The following is a 24164-nucleotide window of genomic DNA, read 5'->3' as shown; positions in this document are numbered from 1 at the left end:
CATTCTCTTGTCTTTAATCCACCTTAAATTGTGCAGCCATTCCATTTTAAATTATGCAGCAATTACATCCAGGATTCAGGCCCACCTTAAATGCTGCAGAAGTTATAATCTTGTGTCTTTGTTCCACATACATTTTTTTCTGTATTCATATTCTGGTGTCTTTATTCCACCTTAAATCCTCTCGGCTGAGCTCTTTTGGAGCGAGTATGTTTTACCACCATTTCCATTTAATCTGTTTAATGAGATGAATCACATGGGGGTGTCCGTGATTTAAACAAGTTTAGTACAAAATCTAACACATCCAGGCAACTAGGTGTCGGTTTAATATGTGATTTATAACGTGAAGGGGGACTGCTGACTTTTAAAATGGCTGACTTTTAAATCTGGAATAAATGAGATTTCAAAATAAAAATCATCATCGAGTACAGTTTCATTTGAACGCACAATTTACTAATGACTGCTATGAGACTGAACTAGCATTTTTCAACTAAAGTGATACTTTTTCCTAAATCTGATTTTAACAGGAGAAGCCGAACAGAAGTGAGAGGCAAAGCCTTGTGGTGTGAAATAAAAAATATTAGCATATTTATTACAGCAACAGAGGACACACCCTCGCGCAGAAAGCCGCAATGAAGGAAAAGGGACAATGGGGCAACAGCTTTACATAGAGAACAAAAGGTCGTCTCACAATAGGAACCAGCCAAAACACATTCACAGATACAGGTCTGAAAAAAAGGGGACATCCCCCTCTTTCCTCATTAGAGCCGCTATTACGGACAATTCCAAAACATGGGTCTTCTACTTTACGTCACGATTTACCATTGGTCAGTACCCTGCCACTACCACGCCGCAAACATTCAGCTCTGATGCTCTTATTTTGTGTTCAGTCACAAATTGTAAATGTGGTCAGTCTCTTTTTACAATGATTTAATGTGGAAGAGGAGTGGGAGCCATCATCATCATCCTCAGAACCAAGGAATAAAATTCGTAAGAGGATTTTCAAGCCCAAACACTCTAAACCTATCATTCATAGCTTGACCCCCACCTTGTTTCTACATTCACGATCCATTCTCTCAGCTCCTACTACTGTGTAGTTCTACAGTTAAAGACTGTAGTCCACCTGTTGCTCTGCATACTGCTTTAACCTTGTTCTTCAATGGTCAGGACCCCCAGAGAAGGTATGATTTAGGTGGTGGTGTTGGGTGTGTGGACTGGATCAGACATCCATCAACACAAAGTGTGCAGTGACAGATGAGCTACTGTGTCTGATTTACAGGGTGGGCCGTTTATATGGATACACCCTAATAAAATGGGAATGGTTGGTGATATTAACTTCCTGTTTGTGGCACATTAGTATATGGGAGGGGGAAAACTTTTCAAGATGAGTGGTGACCATGGTGGCCATTTTGTAGTCAGCCATTTTGGATTCAACATTTGTTTTTTCAATGAGAAGAGGGTCATGTGACACATCAAACTTATTGGGAATTTCACAATAAATCTTGTGGAAGCCTGTGCTAGCAGTTCTCCTGTTGCTATCAGTGTTTTAAGAGTGGGAGAAGAGGGTTGCATTGACAATCCAACACAATGGGCAGGACTTTGAACACATTTTATAAGTGGTCAGAAACTTGTAAATAACACATGAAAGAATAAAGTTACATTAAAACAGCACACCATTGTTTTTCTTGTGAAATTCCCAATAAGTTTCATGTGTCACATGACCCTCTTCCCATTTAAAAATAAAAGTTGGATCCAAAATGGCTGACTTCAAAATGGCCACCATGGTCACCACCCATCTTGAAAAGTTTCCCCCGTCCCATATACTAATGTGCCACAAACAGGAAGTCAATATCACCAACCATTCCCATTTTATTAAGGTGTATCCATATAAATGGCCCACCCTGTACCTCTACAAGGTGGAGCAACGAAGGAGGTCTAACAGAGTGGACAGTGAGTGGAAAAACTTCAGCAGCAACTGCTGTGTCTGATCCACACGTACCAGCTTGACACACACTAACACACCACCACCACACGAGTGTCACTGCAGCGCTGAGAATGACCCACCACCCAAATCATACCTGCTCTGTGGGGGTCCTCACCATTGAGGTAAAATGGGCAAAACAAAGCATGCAGAGCAACAGTTGGCTCTACAGTCTGTTATTGTACAACTATAATGTGTTCCTGTATGGTCAGTGGAGATGAGTGTAGTAACAAGGATTCGGATCGGTGGATATTCCAACATATTTATACCTGACTTTAGTATTGTAGCTTTGCATGAATGCAATCAAATCTTCACAAAAATGTTCCAGCATGAAGCGAAAAGGCTGAAGCTGTGACTGCAGCCGAAGGGGCAAACTACCTACTAGAAGAAGGTGTCTACAAACTGTTGGTCATGATGTGTGAATGGGATAAATGCTTTGCTACCATTAGATTATTTCCACCACTGAAGCTGGACCTGTGTACCATAATGATTGTGTAAACAGTAAACAGTGTATGACGTCTTCAGGTAGTTCCATTTCTTTATGCTAATACCCCTGCAAAATACACACAACATCAATAATCTCATACCGTCAGGTGATAATGATCATTCAATGAACCAGTTAAAACCGTAATTATGAACATCAGTGCCAGAGGAAGACAATGCTTTGTATCATGTATAGAATATATTGATTTATATGACATCACAATGCATCAAATAAGGAAGAAATACCCTGCTGAAAAAATGCTTAAGCATTCAAGTTTCAAAGGGGATCGCTTTATATATCTGGCCTCAGATGGCTGCAACATCAATGGGGGTCCAAACCAGCAATCTCCTGGTCATAGGCTGCGTGGTCCCCTGTACCATTTGGGATCCACTTTAAGAGAAACATACTGAGTCGGAATACTTCACAGTGGTGAAGCTAGGAACCAGACATCTGAGAACTGAATGCCTTTAAATACTCCAAAATGCAATACATTTATTTAATTTTAAAAGTAGTTTGTTGTTTGTCCCTAGATAGGCATTTGGTAAAACATTATTCTCTCAGTGAATTAGAAAATAAATTATTAAATAATAATAAAAAAGAAAAGGAAATGTACATGTAGCATGAGTGACTGTGAATCTGATTCCTGTTTGTTTCAGTCTTGTAGTCTTAAGATTTTATGATGAAAAACAATATTCTAATGTCTATTCATGGCAGAGAGTTTCTTGTAGGGTTTTAAGGCACATTTGCCCAACCTATATACGTGTGTGTGTATATATATATATTTATATTTGGTGGCATGGTGGCGCAGCAGGTAGTGTTGCAGTCACACAGCTCCAGGGGCCTGGAGGTTGTGGGTTTGATTCCCGCTCCGGGTGACTGTCTGTGAGGTGTGTTGTCCGCGTGGGTTTCCTCCGGGTGCTCCGGTTTCCTCCAAAAGTCCAAAAACACACGTTGGTAGGTGGATTGGCGACTCAAAAGTGTCCGTAGGTGTGAATTTGTGTCTGTCTGTCTGCATCCAATGATTCCAGGTAGGCTTTGGACCCACCGCGACCCTGAATTGGATAAGCGGTTACAGATAATGAATGAATGATATATATATATATATATATATATATATATTTTTTTTTTTTCTCCACAATTTTACCTAAAAAGAGATAAAAAGAGATTCACTGCTTGTTTTGGAGAGTAAATAAAATATGGAACTCCCTGGTTCCTTTCATCACCACTGTTAAGAAATCAGACTCACTTCAGTTTCTCTTTAATAAACCATTTCATATCAAAATTAGTTTTTGTGTCTGAATTGAACTGAATTTTGTGGCGTTGTAAATCTTTGGAAATCTGAAGTTGCAAGGTTATGTTCTGAATGTGATGACATGGTGCTTTGGGATGTCCAGCTGGTCAACCACCTTGACCTTCCTAGACCACCAAGAGTGTGGTCTAATGGCTTTCAAAAAACAGCTTAGAGCACTGGAAACCAGCTGGATTTTTCAGCAGGGCTTTTGAAAAAGGGTAAAAATATCTTTGAGGGTAAAATTCCTGCTGAGGCTTGATACAAATAATCTTTCTCTAAGATCCTATATTATGACTTTGTATGCTTAAATAAAACAGGCATAGTGTACAGAAGGACTCGTACAAAAATAGTGTTGTAACTGACTGGCAGCCAGAGTAGGAGGATTTTTTGTTGAGCCTTTATAGGTTCTATCACTCAAATATCTTCTTTTTCCCCAAAGTCACATGCACCACCACCAATCTCTCTGAATGAAAACTGTGGTCAAAACAACCCTGAATGGAAACGTGTTGAGCAAGGCTTAACTACTGAACGATAGTCTTGGGTGATGCCATGATAAATACTATGTACATTAATATCTCATGATACTGCCTCTACCGGGAAGAAGAGAAGAGAAGAGAAAAGAGAAGAGAAACAGCACAGTTAATAAGGCATCTAAAATCAAGCAGCTACAGCCACCACTTGACTGAATAAGAAAGAACTGCAGTCACTTTCACTTGTCAAATACGAAGCTCGAGTTTTCCATGCTACATTCCAGAGTTTCGCTTCTTGCCCTTCACTCCGTCTCGCTTTTTCTTTTTTTCTTTTTTCTCTTCGAAAACTATTGTTACAAACATTCTAGAGGTTCTTTTTTAAATGCTATGTTCATTCGAAATAAACACTGTACACTTTTTACACTATGGTACATGTATACGTTGCGCTTCTCATCTTAGCAATCTTATCACTGTCGTAAACAGAAAGGTGATGGAAACGTGGTGTGGTGAAGTACTAGATAATTCCTAATCCTCTTTAGCATTATGCTAACATTACACTGGCCTACTTCTCTACGGGTTTTCACGATGCTCACGAGAACGCAGCCATGCATTAGGTACCAACTAGCCATGAAGCTACAGGTGTTAGCTAGCTGCAGGATGTTAAAGAGAATACTTCATTGAACAAAAGAAGCCTCTACCAGTTCATGGAATTAGCCACGTTAGCTAAGTTGGGTGAGGAATTGAGAACCTCTTCGTAGAGACATCTTCTGCTTTACTGCAACTGGAGGGAAATTAAATTGGAGAAAATGATAAATACATCTATAGGTCCACGCACTACCTCATGATTTCTCAAGACAATACTAGAGGTGCTTTAGAGCCAACGTCAGTTAAAATGGCCAGCACTTACCAAGATATACTAAGTGTATAATGGCATTCTGTTGATCACAGTATTGGAAAACTCTTCTGAGATGCAGAGCTAAATATAATACAGCCGTGCTGCTCTCCCTGTGTCCTCGCACGCCCTTAGAGCTCAACATCTTCCTAGTCTCCGAAGTGATCATGTTCCCAGTCCACTGCTAGCTCTATTTCCGCTGGTGAAACACAAGCTTCTGTTGCCACGGGACATAGGGATCGAATAGGCTTGTGTGTTTGCTACTGAGGGAGGATTATGTATATATAATCAGGTGCTGTACAAAAATTAAATGATCAGTCTGAACAAACATCACACAGACGGCTAATGCTTTCTGTCCATTTTCAGGAGAACGGCTGACATACCCACACCTGAGGCATGCTCCGAACGCACCACCTTTAGGTCCAGATCCACTCCAGCTATTATCAGGCACCTCCTTATGCATTCACAAACAAAACTGAACCTCCAACAAGTGGTGAAAGAAAAAAATAACATAAAAAATAAACAATGCAAAATGACTGTACACTTCACAAAACCAGTGTTCGTTAAATCATCTACGCTTTCTGAAAGTTTGTTTTCTCTGTAGTCTGCCAAGCGTCCTTTCTGTCCACCGTTCTGTCCGCCCTCTCCAGGTCAGTCTCTGAGGCTAGAGTGGCACTCCAATCGTCCGAAGGTGGGGGTTGATAAAATGAAGCTGCTGATTGGGGACTGTTCTGAGAGCAGCTCTTCTGGATTTAGCACTCTTGCTGTCTCTCCTTCTTCTTTCTCTCTCTCTCTCGTTCTCTCTCGGTCAGTCAGTCTTTCCACTGGGTTATACCTGGACGTGGCTGCCCTGGGCGTGCAGACCCTGGACGCTGGAGAGGATTTTCTTCTGGTGTCCCACAAGAGTCACGCCCATTTTACTCAACTCACTGTAGGGGGTTAGTGGAGGGTCAGGGTTTGGGAGATGTGTTGGGGAAAGACAGAGAAACAGAAAAACATATTAGGTTTTAAACTGGTGGTGTTATAACAACCACAAATACTGTTTGCTGTCGTAAACAGGCAACTCAGAATATTTACATAGATGGATGGATGGAAATAATGATGGAAACCCTTTTTTGTAGTGATGCAATCAGATATTGCAGATTCAACACTTGCCTGAACTGCAGTTTATACAAATTTCCTTGTCTTAACCCTTAGACGCTGAATCCCAATTCTCTTTAGTTCTACTACCATTATTTATTACTAGTGTTTCTAAAATAATTGTAGGTTTCACATCAAATAACATTGGATTAGATCACCAAACTGAAACATTTATTTTATTTATTATTTCATCATATTTTGGAAGCTTATTATAATGATAATGATAATGACTGTTACTATTATAAGCAGCTGAGTAAATAACCAGTGCACAAAAACTGTCTTTATTAGTTGTGATATTGCCCACATTGACCCTGAAATAAATGCTCAAAGGCTGGGCCTGTTGTGAACACCAGACTTGTGATTAGTCATGGATCCTAGTGCTGAGAATATCAAGAAAACACTAACCCTAGTCTAACAATAAAGTATTTCTGTGGCATGGGAAAATAACCCTGCAGATTTCTTGAAAAACTGAGGGTATGCTTCATGGAAAGGATTGCAAGCTGTAATAAAGACCAGGGGTGGACATATTTAAGACTGATATTATATTTAGCAATGACCTTTTAATGACTGTCCTTGATGCTCTTTTGACTGGAAAACTGAATTTAAGTGTGATATCATAGTGTGACATGCGTAATATTTAATAATCTCTGATACATCATTTATTATCTATCTAATTTGCATTTTCTGTACCTTAAGCTGATGTAGAGTACTGAGTCTAGTGTGACGTATCCAGACGAGGCAAAATTGTCTTTGTACTGGCCCATCTTGATGGCATCTAGCCACTCATCCACAGAACTGACGCTGAACTCTGGGGTGGTTGGGTCATCCCTGCAAAAGAACCGAATGTCTTAGGTCATGGCAGCTTGGGTATTTCGTGATTACTTGTAACACAAAAGAGAAGTAAATGTTATCAAGAGTCTTTTAAGGCTATTTTAAATCTGTTTGTCCAATCTGTCCGCCGCTGTCCTGTATGTGTCAAGAGCTGTCAACATGCAGCGGGGAGCCATGTTGTTTTGTTCACCTTGTAAAATGTGTATAACATTATCATACGTCACAAACTGCATTCATTTTCACAGTTTACATTCATATGCATGCATAACATCCATGGATACACCATATAGCTCATACAGTGTTTCTTCAGAAAACAAAGGGAATCGTAGGTATTTTCCTCCTTCTTTGCTGCAGTAAGTTCTGATCTTCTGGGGTGGGCAATATGGCCCTAAAATAATATCACGATATTTCACGGTATTTTGGCAATAACAATATTCTTTTTTCTTTTTAATCAAGAACACACTATTGCAACAAAATAAATGTTACATTAATTATATTAAATTAATAATATATTTCATTCATTCATTCATTCATTATCTGTAACCGCTTATCCAATTCAGGGTCGCGGTGGGTCCAGAGCCTACCTGGAGTCATTGGGCGCAAGGTGGGAATACACCCTGGAGGGGGCGCCAGTCCTTCACAGGGCTAATATATTTCATTTTTCAATATTAATTATAAACAATAAAGATTTATATTCGTACAAATGTAACATTTTCAAACATTCATACAAAACAAATAAATATGTAAATATCTGCTTATTTTGTAAATGACATTGTATAAAATAAACATTGTAGCATATAAATCTACCACACAAAGAGCAGAAAATTGTGTGCACATATACAGCAAACGTAAACAATATAAATATAAAAAACTACAATGCCCTTAGAACTTCCTTTATATATAATAATATATAATAATAACTTTTATCTGTTTCTTCCTCTACTAATACTTTACTCTCTTCACTTGGATGAAATGGCTGGTTTTAACTGGTATCAGATTTGATTCAAAATATGTTGGGCACTTTTTTTCATGTGTATGTTTTTTTGAAATATGGGCCATTTCCATTCAGGTATTTATTATTGTTTTTTTATGCTCTTATAGGTAATTGGCAAAATAATCAGTGGATGGAACTCAGACGTATATTACACTGTCAAAAACAGCTGAATGCTGTTTTTAAGAGGCTGTGGTGGTTTACCATATGGAGCTGTTGGCCAGCTCTTTCAGGCTGTTGGGGTTGCGAATCAGCTTGTCCAGGGTGTTGACTATCTGCCCAAACTTGGGCCGGTCACTGCGGCCCTTCTCCCAGCAGTCCAGCATGAGCTGGTGGAGCACCACAGGGCAGTCCATGGGAGCTGGCAGCCGGTATCCTTCATCTATGGCCTTTATCACCTGAGAGATAGACACAAAGAGATTTAGCTTCTTCCATTCCTGATAAGTGATCTGTGTGAAGTTCCATAAAATATGAATGTCTGGACATATTGCTTGACCAGTTATACCACTCACATCTTGATTGGACATCTCCCAATACGGCCGCTCTCCGTACGACATCACCTCCCACATGACGATGCCGTAGCTCCACACGTCAGAAGCAGAGGTGAACTTCCTGTAGGCGATGGCTTCCGGAGCCGTCCACCGGATAGGGATTTTTCCCCCCTGAAGCGAGAAGACAAAAGAAAATCCAGCAAAAAAAAAAAAGCATCAGTCAAAAGCCCCTACACTTTGAATGCTTTCCACATTCTCCTCTGCCTTCACTTTCACCTCTCCGGCTTTGTGGTTGATAAGCAGAATCAGGATCAAAGAACAAGGAGACATTTTCCTCCCTCTTCTCTGTGGCAGGGCTAGTCCACACTTCTCCAAGCTCTCTGTTAAAACACCCGGTCCTTAGTGGCTAATCTCTGCACTCAAAGTCAAACAAAAGGCAAACTGGTTCCACTCTATGTAGATGGACGTGAGGGGAGAGCCAAAGAGCAGACCAAGGGGCCCGTTGGGTGAAGCTTTTCAAATAGGCTTTTAAAAAGCTATCTTTACAGTTATTTAATTATATCACCCATCAAAGTCAAGCCACATAAATGTCTATATAAATGTGGCTTGGCTGGATACAGGGTTCCATGACTTCAGAGTCTGAAACCATGGAAAACAAGGGGAGCATAACATGGATGCCACTTATGGCTCTTACGCAGAATATTTTCGATAAAGTCTGTGCTTCTGAGGGTTCTAATAGGGCTGCTTTTACAGAGATCTGTTAGAACTGAATTGTTTTAGGCCGTAGCGCGTCTGTTACTGATGTGTAGTTAGCTTTCAGGAGGGTTGGACCAACTCTTGGCAGGCTACAGTCACATCTAGTAGAGCTAGACGATATGTCCAAAATTGACATCACAATATATTTCTGAATCTCGTTTGTTATGGTATGATTCTGATATCGATATAAAAGGCCCAGAAAAACTGCCATGAACGATCACCATCAAACATAAGCCTATTGGCTTTGTTAATATTTATATATTTTAAAAATGAAAAAAAAAAAAAAAAAACCTTAATATTAGGGGCACATGTAAATAAATACGGACGCTGTAAATAGTGCTTATTAAAATATTGTAAATGTGTTTAATTTAAATAATATGTATTATTATTGAAACATTTTATATTGTGATATATATTGATATTGAATTATTGTCCAGCCCTAACATCCTGAGAACAAACACTATTAGACTTTATTCAAACTGGGAAGAGTTTTTCAGGCTACAGTCAAAATTAGACACACACACGCAAAGCCTATATGCTGTGTGGTCTTTTTAGGCTTGGGGGAAGTAGTGTCCTCCCTGCTCAGCAGTGTAATTGGCTCTCCTTTTGACCAATGCTTTACACACCTGAGTGTACACTACGTCGCTTGCCTACTGCAGGCCTACGGGAAGCCCAGCTAATGACAGTGAGGCTGGGGGAGTGAGAAAGGAAGAGACAGGGGCTCCAGAGATGTGAAGCGGCACAGCACGGGGGGCATGGACAGGGCATGGTGCTCTCTCACAGTGATGTAATTAATATACAACTGGAGGAAAAGAATGTTGACCTTAGAGCGAGAAAAAGCTCACTGCTGTATTTGCCCAGGAGCATGCTTCCTTACACAGGCACACACTCACACAAAGAACACTAGACCCTCTGTCTCTTTTCATCATTCATTCCCTTTCCTTTCTTTACATAAACACGGGGGGGTATGGTAAAACGTGGCTTTTTTCCCACGTGGTCCGTGTGTCCTACCCGTGTTGTGTATGCAGCTTCAGGGTCATCCTCCAGGACTCGGGACAAGCCGAAATCAGACACTTTGCACACCAGGTTACTGTTGACCAGGATGTTACGGGCGGCCAGGTCGCGGTGGACGTAATTCATGTCTGAGAGATACTTCATCCCTGAGGCGATGCCTCTCATCATCCCCACCAGCTGGATAATGGTGAACTGTCCATCATGTTTCTGTGGAGAGGGAAAAAAAAGAAAAAGAAAAAGATAAACATAGCTGGATCATCTTACCCTCCATCCCCTCCACCGCTTCTCACCAGGCAAATATTATTACATTAGTCATCAAACCCGGGAGCAGCTCCAATTCAGCGGCTAAGTGATTGCACAAGTGGACAGGATGTTGATGTTTGTCCGAACCTGGTAAAACAATTCTGCTGCTATTTTTATACATTTTTTGTGTGTTTGCTTGGAATATGTGAAATATACAACATATGCCAAAAGTATGGAGGCAAGCGGAGCTTTTTTTAAGTTCCAAGAGAAATATTTGGCCAACAACAGACATGTGTAATGAAACCAAAATATCTGAATAGTCCATTGTTAGTCTGTCAGTTTGCTCCCATTCATTTTCATTCTCCTTTGGAGAGAAGGGAAGGATGTTCCAAATTAACGGCACATTGTTAGGGAGTGAGTAGTTAAACTTTACATAGATTCACTCTCAAAATCAAGTATTTACTAGAACGCTCTTAAAGGAACCAAAAGTGGTTCTACTATGGCCATGGGGAGAGTACTTGCTTCTGTGTGGACGGAAGCTCTCGGACAAAGGAGGTTCCAGGGGTTGTGGGTTCAATGCCCGACTTGGGTCACTGTCTGTGAGGACTGTGGTGTGTTCTCTTGTGTCTGTACAGGTTTCCTCCCACAGCCCAAACACACATGTGGATGTGCTGTGTGAGATTGTCCATAGGTCAGTGTCTGAGTGACTGTGTGTGTGTGTGTCAGAGTGACTGGGTGGGTGTGTGACACTGTCCACAGGTGTGAGTGTGTGAGTGACTGGGTGAGTGTGTGAAACTATCCACAGGTGTGAGTGTGTGAGTGACTGGGTGAGTGTGTGAAACTATCCACAGGTGTGAGTGTGTGAGTGACTGGGTGAGTGTGTGAAACTGTCCACAGGTGTGAGTGTGTGAGTGACTGGGTGAGTGTGTGAAACTATCCACAGGTGTGAGTGTGTGAGTGACTGGGTGGGTGTGTGACACTGTCCACAGGTGTGAGTGACTGGGTGAGTGTGTGAAACTGTCCACAGGTGTGAGTGTGTGAGTGACTGGGTGAGTGTGTGAAACTATCCACAGGTGTGAGTGTGTGAGTGACTGGGTGGGTGTGTGACACTGTCCACAGGTGTGAGTGACTGGGTGAGTGTGTGAAACTGTCCACAGGTGTGAGTGTGTGAGTGACTGGGTGAGTGTGTGAAACTATCCACAGGTGTGAGTGTGTGAGTGACTGGGTGAGTGTGTGAAACTATCCACAGGTGTGAGTGTGTGAGTGACTGGGTGGGTGTGTGACACTGTCCACAGGTGTGAGTGTGTGAAACTATCCACAGGTGTGAGTGTGTGAGTGACTGGGTGAGTGTGTGAAACTGTCCACAGGTGTGAGTGTGTGAGTGACTGGGTGAGTGTGTGAAACTATCCACAGGTGTGAGTGTGTGAGTGACTGGGTGGGTGTGTGACACTGTCCACAGGTGTGAGTGACTGGGTGAGTGTGTGAAACTGTCCACAGGTGTGAGTGTGTGAGTGACTGGGTGAGTGTGTGAAACTATCCACAGGTGTGAGTGTGTGAGTGACTGGGTGGGTGTGTGACACTGTCCACAGGTGTGAGTGTGTGAGTGACTGGGTGAGTGTGTGAAACTGTCCACAGGTGTGAGTGTGTGAGTGACTGGGTGAGTGTGTGAAACTGTACACAAGTGTGAGTGACTGGGTGAGTGTGTTAAACTGTCCACAAGTGTGAGTGACTGGGTGAGTGTGTGTGAGTGAATGTGACTGGGTGAGTGTGTGAAACTATCCACAGGTGTGAGTGTGTGAGTGACTGGGTGAGTGTGTGAAACTGTACACAAGTGTGAGTGACTGGGTGAGTGTGTGTGAGTGAATGTGACTGGGTGAGTGTGTGAAACTGTCCACAGGTGTGAGTGTGTGAGTGACTGGGTGAGTGTGTGATTGACTGGGTGAGTGTGTGAAACTGTCCATAGTTGTGAGTGTGTGAGTGACTGGGTGAGTGTATAAAACTGTCCACAGGTGTGAGTGACTGGGTGAGTGTGTGAAACTGTCCACAGCTGTGAGTGTGTGAGTGACTGGGTGAGTGTGTGAAAATGTCCACAAGTGTGAGTGTGTGAGTGACTGGGTGAGTGTGTGAAACTGTCCGCAGTTGTGAGTGTGTGAAACTGTCCACAGGTGTGAGTGTGTGAGTGACAGGGTGAGTGTGTGAAACTGTCCACAAGTGAGTGACTGGGTGAGTGTGTCACGCCCTTGTCCTGTCCTGTCTGTTTTCCCTGCCATGTGCTCTCTTAGCACATGGCTGTTTGTTATTGTCCATGTCTCCGCCCTAGTCCCGCCTTTGTTCCGCCTCCTCCTCAGTGTCCTCATCAGTGTCAGTAAGCCCCTCGTTATCTGTTTCAGGTGTCCCTTGTCTGTGTGGTGTATTTAAGTTCCCTTGTCGCTCTTCCTCGTGTTGGACATTCCATGTTTGCCTGTCTGTCTTGTCGGTTCATTGATTTGGTTCACCTACCTGTGTATCTGTCTGGTCTGTCTGTTTCTCCGATGTGCTTTGTGTTCCCTTTAGGTTTGTCTGTTTTAGCTTTCTGTGTAGGTTTGTTTGTTTATTTCTCCTTGAAACTATCCACGCGTATGAGTGTGTGAATGGGTGAGTGTGTGAAACCGTCCACAGGTGTGAATGTCTGGGTGAGTGTGCGAAACTATCCACAGGTGTGTGTGTGTGAGGGTATGATGCCCTGTGAGGGACTGGTTGCCCTGTCCAAGGTGTGGTTCTGCCTTGCACTCAATGACTCTGTGTGGGCTCTGTATTTACAGTGACCCTGATCAGGATGAAGCTGTTAAATAACTAAACAAAACAAACATAAATAAAGCATTACTACAGCAGACCTGAAGTGGACACTAATGGTGCTGCCATTATGCAAAAAGCCTGATATTTTACAGCCGGTCCTGTTGTAATAGCCTCAGTGCTTACAGGAGTTTATTGGTGTAAAAGCATGTGTTTTTGGTGCTTTTTGTGAGGAACAACAAAAGGGTCCGGACGTCGCCTTTGGCTCTTCAGCCCGAGCTACGAGCAATTAGCCTGATGCCTTAATCTGCATATCGCGGCGGTGAACTAATCTCGTTAAAACGCCTCTTTTGTTCCTCGGAGCATTATCAATCCCGAGCGCGGACTTGCATTTCGCATGCTCTGTGGGAGGAGAGTTAATTACGCCTCGTTTTTATGAAAAGTAGCTTGCTGATTGATTGCTTGGTCGGTTCTCAATCAAGCTTCAGTGCTTACTGTAAGAACAGTGCGAATGTGGGTGAAAGAGTGTGTGTGGAGGGCTTGTTTTTGCTAAATTGATCCACGCTCTAATTAAACACGTGTAACCCGAGTGGACAGGCTATGAGATATAACCGTAAAAAAAACATAATTACGTTAGCTTTTCTTTACGCGGGGCTAAATGCGTATTTATGGCGTTCATTACCCTGAGGGGAGATTGAAATTTTCAGACAGGCCTTTTTTATTTATCTAGTTTTTGAGCCAAATTTCATTTTCATTTGCTCAAAGTGTGGGCAATTAAAGCGAGTGTCCACTTAGAGGGAAAACGTATCTGTCGGGGGCGTAATAAAATTACGAGGCCCATCCGTCCAGGGTGACAAAGGCGCTAATAAATCCGAGCCCGGTGCGGAGGAGATGTTTGGACAGATTTGTGCTGCGAGCCTCGGCTTCATTATAAATCCACTGACTTCACTCTCTCGCTCTCCTCTGGGCTGTGCTCTTCATAATATCTCTCTCTCTACAGCTGCCCCCGAGGCCTGAAGCCGAAGGAAGCCGCGTCGTCTCCTGCAGGGCGTGTTATTCTCCGCTTAATTTCCTCGCTGTATCAGACTTTCAGGGAAAGTGTCCCGGGTCGTCCCCTTGAGCAGCGTGCGCTCTACAACGTCCCCGAGGCAATTAAAGCCTGAGCAAGCCATTGTGAAGAGTCTCCTTGCTTCAGCTGCTTTGGGTTTAGTTGTGCAAACGAATGCTACTCACCTTTAAGAAGGTATCCAAGGACCCGTTCTCCATGTACTCTGTTATTATCATCACCGGCTTGCCTGTGGACGTAAAATAAGAAACTCAATTACTACTGAGGATGGGTGTTGTGGCAGGAATATAACACTGCAAACCTGAAGGCATTTTTCACAATACAAGATACTTATGAGTACATCTTGATTCAAGCTCCACAGAAAGAGTAGTGTGCAGTGTAATACGGGGCTGGAAGTAATTACATTGTCAACTGAATAATTGCTATAGTCTTGAATGTGCTTTGATTGATTTGTAAATACTATTCTTTGACTATTTCCTTTATTTAATGTCAGCTTATTTGCTGATCACAATGGAAGTATCCATACAAACACTCGTAGATGTGTTCAGATCTCCTCATGATTTCCTCACGTGCCTCAAACCTAAACTAAAAATAAACCTTTTCTCTGTTGGTTTTCACATTTTTTATGCAACACGCACACGAAGTCCAGCGAATGGACTTGGCTGCTTTGGGGGCGTGTCATGACATAAAAAAGCAAGCAGGTTTGTCTGCCCCAAGCAAGTGTGTAGTCCAATGCTGTGTGCGAATGAAACATTGTGATTTTTTTTTTATATTATTGACTTGTGCAACCAATGATTTTATATCATGCTGTATGTTCAAACATAAATTAAAACATCATAATTCATAACTTGGGGTGGCACGGTGGCGCAGCAGGTGGTGTCGCAGTCACACAGCTCCAGGGGCCTGGAGGTTGTGGGTTCGATTCCCGCGCCGGGTGACTGTCTGGGAGGAGTTGGTGTGTTCTCCCTGTGTCTGCGTGGGTTTCCTCCGGGTGCTCCGGTTTCCTCCCACAGTCCAAAAACACACGTTGCAGGTGGATTGGCGACTTGAAAGTGTCCGTAGGTGTGAGTGAATGTGTGAGTGTGTGTGTTGCCCTGTGAAGGACTGGCGTCCCCTCCAGGGTGTATTCCCGCCTTGCGCCCGATGATTCCAGGTAGGCTCTGGACCCCCTGCGACCCTAAAATTGGATAAGCGGTTACAGATAATGGATGGAATTCATAACTTGCGTATGCAGTTCTTAGTGACTTCTTATGTACATGTTGAAGATTAAACCAATGTCATCCATTCGTGCTTCATTAAAAATAAATTAATTAATTAATAGCCCCCGGAAGTAGTACAAAAATTCCAGACACCTTCCGCCATGCTTTGTTTGGTTTGAATACATGACTGTAATCGTACAGTGAAGCCTATATCAGCACTGCTCACTTTCTCCTGCATTTTGCTTTTTTCACATATCCTTGACTGTTTTTGCTTATTTTGTGACGCAGCCCTTCCCGCACAGCCCTGATTGGCAACCGCCAGCGAAACTCACTTTTTATTTACATAAGGGTCTTGTTATTTTGTTCGTAGTACAGTACAAAGGTGAGCTATGATATTCTTAACATGTCAATTTGGAAATTAAAAATAAACAAACAAATAAATAAGTACTTTTTTCCATTTTAATGTACAGACTCTATAATCTATAGTAATGACATGGTTCCAGTCATGGACATGTGTGCAGTGTCCTGCACATTTTAATATTCCCCTGTAAAAATAAATAAATAAACAGATTAAAAAGAAGGGGGGACACTTTTATTCATTTATTAATTTTTTTTTTTTTTTTACTTTTTTTTCCATTTTAATGTACATACTCCATACTCTGTAGCGATGAAATATGGTTCCAGTCATGGACTTGAAGTATGCAGTGTCTGCAGTGTCTGCACATTTTAATATTTCCCATAAAAAATTAAATAAATAAATAAATGAGAGGGTGGCTTTTATTTATTTTTTGAAACATTTTTTTTCCAATTTTAATGTACACACTACACTCTATAGTGATGACATATGGTTCCAGTCATGGACTTGAAGTATGCAGTGTCCTGCACATTTTAATAATTCCCCACAACCACATCACCTAAGTAAAGGCTTATTAATTTATGAATTAGCTAATAAGTTAGATCAGCAGGCCACGAGATTACCAAGACCAACATTGGAAAGCACTTCCCTGTAACACTGAAAAACAACAACGAAAAAAACGATACTGCTCCAGGAAGCCACACAGATATAAATCACAGTAATGGCCTCATTAATCCTACAGCAGTGGGATACTACGGCAAAGGGGGATGTTGGGTTTGGGGGGAGGGGGGTGCTCTAAGGCCCAGGCCATGCCCCTCCCTTCCTGGGACTGTCCCATTATTCACTATGACAGATCCTCATCAGAAGGCTCCAGCAGGAGCAGCAGTGTTTAATTAGCCAAGGCCAATCCCCACTGAGCAGCTGGACGTTAACAGCGGTGACTGACAGCTCAGTTGGGCCCCTGAGGCCTGGTGGGTGGGGCTTACACCTGGAGAAAGTGGAGTGGTGACAGGTGCTGAAAGGAACTTCACCTGTAATCTCGACACACTTGCCATGCCTTCCCTTGAGGCTCCTGGTTTGTGTTACAAATGACTCCTGCCTCGCCTCGGGTTCCCGTCGAGGAAACAAGGCGTCAATCAGTCGATGGTGCATGCTGTACACATAGGCCGAGTGTTAATCTACTGATTAACCCAAGAAACAAACACACACACACATAGACACACATAAACACCTCTCTCCTGAGACAGCAAAATTACTACATTATTCTCAGTGCTAATCACAAAATGGAGGCTGGCTGTGAAGCCTACTGTATGTTTAAAGGCCTTAGAGACTTTACGCTTTCCTCCTGAGACAAAACCACAACACTGTTCTCACAACTAATCAGGCAATGCAGGCCTTAGAGACCTGAGGTTTTCACACATGCACACACTCTCAACAAACCACTTCAATTAATACACAGCACCTCAACCCACATACGCTACAGGTTAATATATTCACAGCCTGCTTAATTACAAAGTCATATCCTTGATTATTTATCTAAATAACAACTACCCTTTTTGAAAATATACCTAAGTAGGGACTACAAACGCAGCAAACAGAGGTCTAAAATGGCTGGGAACAAACTGTGAAACTATTGCTATCCTGGTAGAGAGTTGTGGCTTAGTGATTTTTATGGCTATGGCGTTAATATAGACATACTTCAAGTTGTCGTAACCTTCCCTCAAAATACAGAGGCTTTAAAGATACATATGTTTCTCCCACTTGTCCACAAGGGAACAGTGTATTGGGGTATTTGGGATATTAGTGAAACATCTGTGACCTGCTGCGATCAAACCCCAAGCCAGTTTTCTCCCCCCTGTCTAAACAGACATACTCAGAACCTGTTCCTTTAAAAGATAATGAACCGCTCGCTGTTTACCCCAACGCCAAGTGCATAGCAGCGCGAAACAAGGAGCAGAAACTTCCATTTCTGCTTGGTTCTCTTTCTTCTCTGTTCTTTTTCTGTTATTATCCAGTGCACTTATTTCTCCATGTCTGTTTTGCTCTGTTTAAATTCGTCTGTGCGTTCTCACATAAACACGGGTTCAGCGTTGTGTGGGGCAATTGTAAAGTGCCTGTGCTCTATAGAACATGCAGCACAAAATCAAAATGGCTTGTATAGTCCCATGGTTTGTGACATAAGCAGCCCACAAAAACTGAATGGGTTGTATTATACCACACATCGGTGTTTGGTATTTACTCCAGATTCCCATTAATGTGCAAATCCAATAAAAATGTAATTTTTAAATGTGCTCCTTTTAAGGCCCCTTACAAAGTCTCTGTCATATAAAAGAGGCAAAATTTACTCTGACTCTCTACATTAAAGCTCTATATCAACATCCATGGTTTTGGAATTAAATATCCAAGAAGCTCATATACTAGATTTGATGCTCAGTGGTCCACATACTTTTGGCCATATATTACAGTTGCTATTTTAAGTATGATTTGGCCCCTGGCCACTGGCCATTTTCTGAGCACAGGACTGCAACCATGCTCTGTTATAGCACTGCCTTATGAGTGTCACTGCTGAGCTGACCATTGTTCACCACCCACACAATACCTCGTCAACAGTGTTCCTGTGGTCAGAAGCTGACGAATTATGAATCAAAGAAGGTTGGTAAGTTGCGTATGATTGTATGAATTGAGCTATTCAAAGGTTGAGGATCAAAAATCAAACAAAAAAGATCCAGAGCTGGATCTGACACTGCAAATCAAAACATGACCGTTGGGCTGTATGTGTGTCTAATGTGGCAGCTCATATGTTAAAGTGTCTGCCTGGCGTGGCACGCTATGCCTGCCCTGGTTAAACTGTGGCAGCAGCGTGTGGAAAACCATGCCAATGTGAATCAGTTCACTAGGACAGGGAGGCGTAAAAAGCCAGCCCTTTGCGCTACTGACTTAGTAGCAGCAGAAAGGCACATGAAGGCCAACATGAGTGGGTATGTATGGCCAGTACTGGAGGAGGAACTGTCAACATATCCCGTAAAACCTCACTAAAATGATGGATGAGTGGAAAAAATCCCAAGTGTATGAAAAGTCAAGATATATCTGGTGTCTACAGTTTAATGGTCTAAAGTCTGCTTTTTCAGTTTTATATGGCACCTACAAGGGCAATGTAGCTTTAGTATTTTTATATTCCTTTCAAAAGCTTATGGTACATGACCATTTTCTATTGAAAATGTTGTACTGTATGGTTTTCAGAATACCACTTACAATAAATTAATAAGCTATATTTAAAAAAAATCAGGCAGTTTGTTTGTGATGAGGGTTGTTATTCTAATCAATCCAAGTTACTTTGTGGGGTCCCTCAGGGATCTATTGTGGGCCCATTATTATTCCTTATTTATGTTAATTATTTTTCAAATATTTTCAAATATGTTTTCCAATAATGTGTGCAGATGACACAACTGTTAAAAAAATATATTTTACATTCAAACTTCATCTGCCTAGGCAACATGATTTTACAAACCTTTGTTTATTATAGATAGGTCAAATTGTATTATCCCTAGTGGTAAGAAATTATACTCTCTAAAATTACAATTGAGTACACAGATGACTCATGTAACAAATACAATCTGTTGATGGTAATTTGTGACATTTTTGGATGGCCTCTGCCATAAGAAGGGATTCCAGTTTCCGTACTATCTTCTGAATAACACTCTGAGAGTATGTCACAAACACCACAGTTCTTCTTAATTTCAGTCTGACTTCGCTTAAATGAACTCACATCACGTCTCCTCCATCATCCTCCAGACACCACCATCTTCATGAGGATTCAAGTGACTGAATGAAAGGGTACAGGGAAAGTTGAAATGTGTGTGGTCATATGTATATATATATATATATATATATATGACTTATATGGATATATGCAGTGTGTGGATTGTTAATCCGTCTGATACGTTTATTCTACGTTTAAGTTTAACAGCACTATCCTCACAGGTCCGAAACCAAACTTTACAAAGCCTGAGACAATAGTATCGTCAATCGCCAATAGATTTCATGTCATGGCGTTTCTGCTGAACCACTGCTTTAAGCAGGCAGACAGATAGATAGACCCGGACATGGCTCCCATCTCATATGTGCTTAGCCGAGACGTTACAGCTCAGCTGTAAAGCTATTGTCCATGTCTCTTTCTCAGGGACGTGTAAATACTGCCCGTGCCACTGCTGATAAATGGCTCGAATCTGCTCCGGAATGCCGGAATATGTGTTGTGGAGATGGAGGTCAGGTTTGTGTGTGTGTGTGTGTGCGAACCTCTCTGTTGAGGGGAGGTCAATAGCCCTGCCAGAGCATCTCTGCAGCGTCCAGCCTAGTTGTACATCAGCCCAAATTAAATCACTATCTCACCATGATAGATGTATTGCCAGACACCCCCCACCTTCCGCTTCAAGCCAAGAAGGAGAAGGGGGTTGGGGGGAGGGGGGAGGGGGGAATCCAATTCCCTTTTACTTTTCGACTGCAGAGTAATGTAGCTGTCAGCTGACCCCAAGTGCCACAAGCGCTCTTAGGACCACACGCCAGCCACCGGACATTTGATGTCCCCTTGCATGCGTGTCTGCTTTATCACAGAGAAGCATGAGACGTCCCTGACAGACACTGATCCTGAGGTAGCAGGTGGCTGGACAGGTCCCTGATTGGACGACCGCCCAGGTTGCGAAACCCAAAGCTTCAGATCCAGGGAGTTCAGACTATTTCAGCACCTCCACGGATTGGACTACGGTTGTAGTCCAAAAAAACTGTACATATTTACTTGCACTGAATATTGAACTGTAATGTGGTAAAATTAGTTAAAGGAACTCTAGGTAAGATAGGCCTCGTCATAGTGTAACTCATTTTTACAGCACTGTAGTGAAATAAGTGAGTAGGGGTGGATTCCTACCCTCCTCCACAAGTTAAATAATGCAGTTTCTGCCAAGACAGAGGCTCTATTCTCCCTTCACAGCTCAGTGAAGCATCACAGTCTTTTTGAAGCTGTAATATTAAGGTATGTATTAATTTTTATTAAGGTATTAGTAATTATAAAGGTAGTATTCCTTTAACCTAAGTACATGTACTTGGAAGGGAGACAAACTCACTCTGGATTTTTAATCCCACCCCAGCTCAGATTTTCAAACAGATATTTCAGTTTAAAAAAAAAGCTATTAGGTTTTCTTACAAAAACGACATTTTGAAACCTCTTTATCAAAGCACTCGGCTAAGTGGTCTGAAAGGGCACCGGTGGTCCATGGTTGCGTGTGGAGAGCCAGGCACGGCAAATAAACCTGTTTAACTCTGCATTAGACACTGATTAAACATCTCGGAAACGCCTGAGGTACAAAAAGAAAATAGGACAAAATAAAAGCCTGTGAAAGAAAGGGTGAGATTTACTGTTGACAGTAATCTCTGGCTACCTTGAGGGGAGTGGTAATTTCCCTTCTAGTTCACACTGCTATCACACAGGCCAGCGCCCAGATACCTGACATGGCAAATTATCCCATCGAGGTCCTAAAGGTTATGAGTAAAAACACATTAAAAAAAAGCACACAAACTTGTAAAGAAATGTTCTCATTTTAAAGTCCACTCCAAACAAAAGAAGAGTCAGTTCAGGGTTTTGTAAAGCTCCTTACACTATTGGCCCAAGGCTCTCACTCATTCCCCCTCTCTCCCACTGAAACATGATTTGGGTGCCACAAAAGCTATTAGCTGATTGTACTAATGAATCACGATTGATCATGTAATTATACATAGTAAATTTAATCTAATTTCTCTTATGTTTTGACCCATAACACTCCTAGACTTTTGTACCTAGTTAACATCTGTATAGATGTTAAGAAAAAACACAAAGGCAGCATTAATGTTGCTTAAAAGGGACGTTATGAAAAAATATGCATTTCAATTTGGTGATCTGGAGCCCACCAACACACACACTGTGAAACAAGTCCGCCCAGTCAGTTTTCTGTGGGCCGCCTAAGTCAGAAATCATGGGCTAAAATGGGACATTTTTATGTTGCTCCGCTCGCCACAAGTGCAGACTTTAGAACTGTCCCGCCCCCTCATCTGTGTCTCTCCAATCACAGCGCTGGACCCACGCACATATTTAAGAGCGCAAAGACCAGGTTAAACAGAGCAAAACAGGCACAACGAGCGCGGAGACAAGTGAAGAAAATGAGGACTTAGAAGAAAGAGAACCGAGCTTCTGCTCCTCTCTCATCACTGCTGTGCGCTCAGGGTCAGAGTGAACAGCGAGCGGCTCATTATCATTTAAAGGAACAGTTGCTGAAACCGGCAGTTCTGAACAGAGCTGTTTAGTTTGGGGGAGAACGCTGACCCAGACCTGTGTTCCCTTGTGGAAAAAGAGGAGAATATGTCCCATTTAAACATTTATATAAAACAAGGTACAACAATAACTTTCCTTCAAGTTCTCTACTTGTTTTATTACACATGGAAACAGAAAATAAGCAGCTGGTTTCTCTGGCACTGTTGATGTTGACCTTTTCATTTTCCACTTTAAAATTGCTCCACGCTGCTGCACAACAACCACTTTGGAATTTGATCAGAGCTTAATACAGCTACGTAGCTGATGGTGATCAGATATTATCGGGACATCCCTGTAAACTGTAATAACAATCGTACTAGACGGAGTCTGCAGGAAAGACGTCAATCTTAGTTCCAGCTTGAGCCTGGATGGCCTGAGGTACAGAACCTCAATAAGAGCAGGATCTAGGGCCAGATTCAGAGGAAATGACAAACACAGCACTTCAGGGCAGTAATAAATGCTGCTTGACATGTAATGCCTTTTCAGAATCAGGCGATATGATTACACACGAAAGGTTCTTTAAGACTGAGCTATAAGGCATATATACATTTCATGTAGGAACATGTCAGAGACAGCCTGAGATGTGGAATCCAGTTCATAACAGACCAACACTTTCCGCTTTCCTTCCGACTCCAGTGATGGCAGCGGAGGATGGGGATCGCAGGCCGAGAATATTGAGCTGTCGCTCTCTGCTGGGAAGAGTAATTCCAGGTGTGCGGGTGTATTGATATCCAGGGCAGTGGCTCTGAAGCATATGCTTGTAAACAAAGTTGTCGCAGGGAGGCCTTGTCAAAGAGGCAGGGAGATGCCTGGAAATGTGGACGTAGCTGCGGGCGGAAATTGCTCAATAAACGCGTTCCCGCCAGAGCCGATCCGACCCAGATATTTGTTACACCTAAGTGCGGAGGAAAATAAGCACCTGACAGGAACACTGGGCCCACTGTAATCAAAGGCAAATGATGCTTGGCCCCTGAATCGCTGCAACCCAATACCACCGCGGCTCCACATGAGCCTGCAGCAAGCTTCTTAGAAAAGATTATCTCTCTGCGTGCAGCAGGACAGAGAGAAAAAAGATAGAGAGAGAAAGGGATAGACTACACAGTTAGAGATCTAATTTGCAGTTTCATAGCATTTGTTGGTTCGTTTGCTTTTCTATACAGTTCTGTCTACTTTATTACAATCCATGCTCCTGCATGTCTGCACACTGGCTACTTTATTGGAAACACTGCCCATGTGCTTATATTCACTAGCTTTATTTAAAAAAAAAAAAGTTGAAAAACACTGAGGTTACTGTGGCCATATACAGGCATACAGCTATAAGCAATAAGCTATGTGTCATTCATTGCATTCATAAGATCACTGTGGACTTCATGGATGTACAAATAAAGCTGAACTATCACTGACTTTAAACATTAAATGACTAATTTCAATATAAATATATAGAAAAGTAAAGGCATCCTGAGCAGACAAAGAAGATAGTGGACATTTTTGCCCTTCCCATGTTTGTTTTACCCTCCCTAGGAGACGAGAAAGTGGCCGCCCACAAAGTTTTCTGTATTCAAGTAAGTGAAATTTCAGGAGAAATGACCATCCACCGAGGTAAAGACACTTTCTTCACGGCCTTTAATAAAGTGTTGGTTCCAGAGTTGCTGTGGCTGAAATTTAGCCCCAGAGCCAGAGCCAGTGATAAACGAATAGAGTCAGGACAGGGTCAATGTTCATTCTTCATTTACAGCGGGTTCAGATCAGAGTGAGATATGATGCATGTGTGGAAATGTAGAGTTCTGAGCTTGAGAACAGTGGAGAAAAGTAGCCAACATGCCTTGACGCGCCTTTAACACAGCCCCAGAAAAC

The 24164-nt window shown here is 42.2% G+C and overlaps 1 protein-coding gene across 2 annotated transcripts in view; it reads right to left on the bottom strand.

Moving 5' to 3' along the window:
- Positions 1–1847: 1847 nt before the first annotated feature.
- epha4b (eph receptor A4b) overlaps positions 1848–24164 on the bottom strand; it is a 163954-nt gene continuing 141637 nt past the window's right edge. For both annotated transcript variants that reach the window (XM_066680323.1, XM_066680322.1), the window contains exons 12-17: positions 14587–14648; positions 10336–10545; positions 8590–8739; positions 8282–8475; positions 6946–7083; positions 1848–6044 (exon numbers count right to left, since the gene is read on the bottom strand). In XM_066680323.1, coding sequence (XP_066536420.1) covers positions 5945–6044; positions 6946–7083; positions 8282–8475; positions 8590–8739; positions 10336–10545; positions 14587–14648 — 854 coding nt within the window. In that variant the 3' untranslated portion in view covers positions 1848–5944. The remainder of the gene's footprint in view (positions 6045–6945; positions 7084–8281; positions 8476–8589; positions 8740–10335; positions 10546–14586; positions 14649–24164) is intronic.

The sequence above is a fragment of the Hoplias malabaricus genome, chromosome 9 (genome assembly GCF_029633855.1).
Source record: "Hoplias malabaricus isolate fHopMal1 chromosome 9, fHopMal1.hap1, whole genome shotgun sequence".
Taxonomy (NCBI): Eukaryota; Metazoa; Chordata; class Actinopteri; order Characiformes; family Erythrinidae; genus Hoplias; species Hoplias malabaricus.
This window is presented reverse-complemented; position numbering and strand designations above follow the sequence as displayed.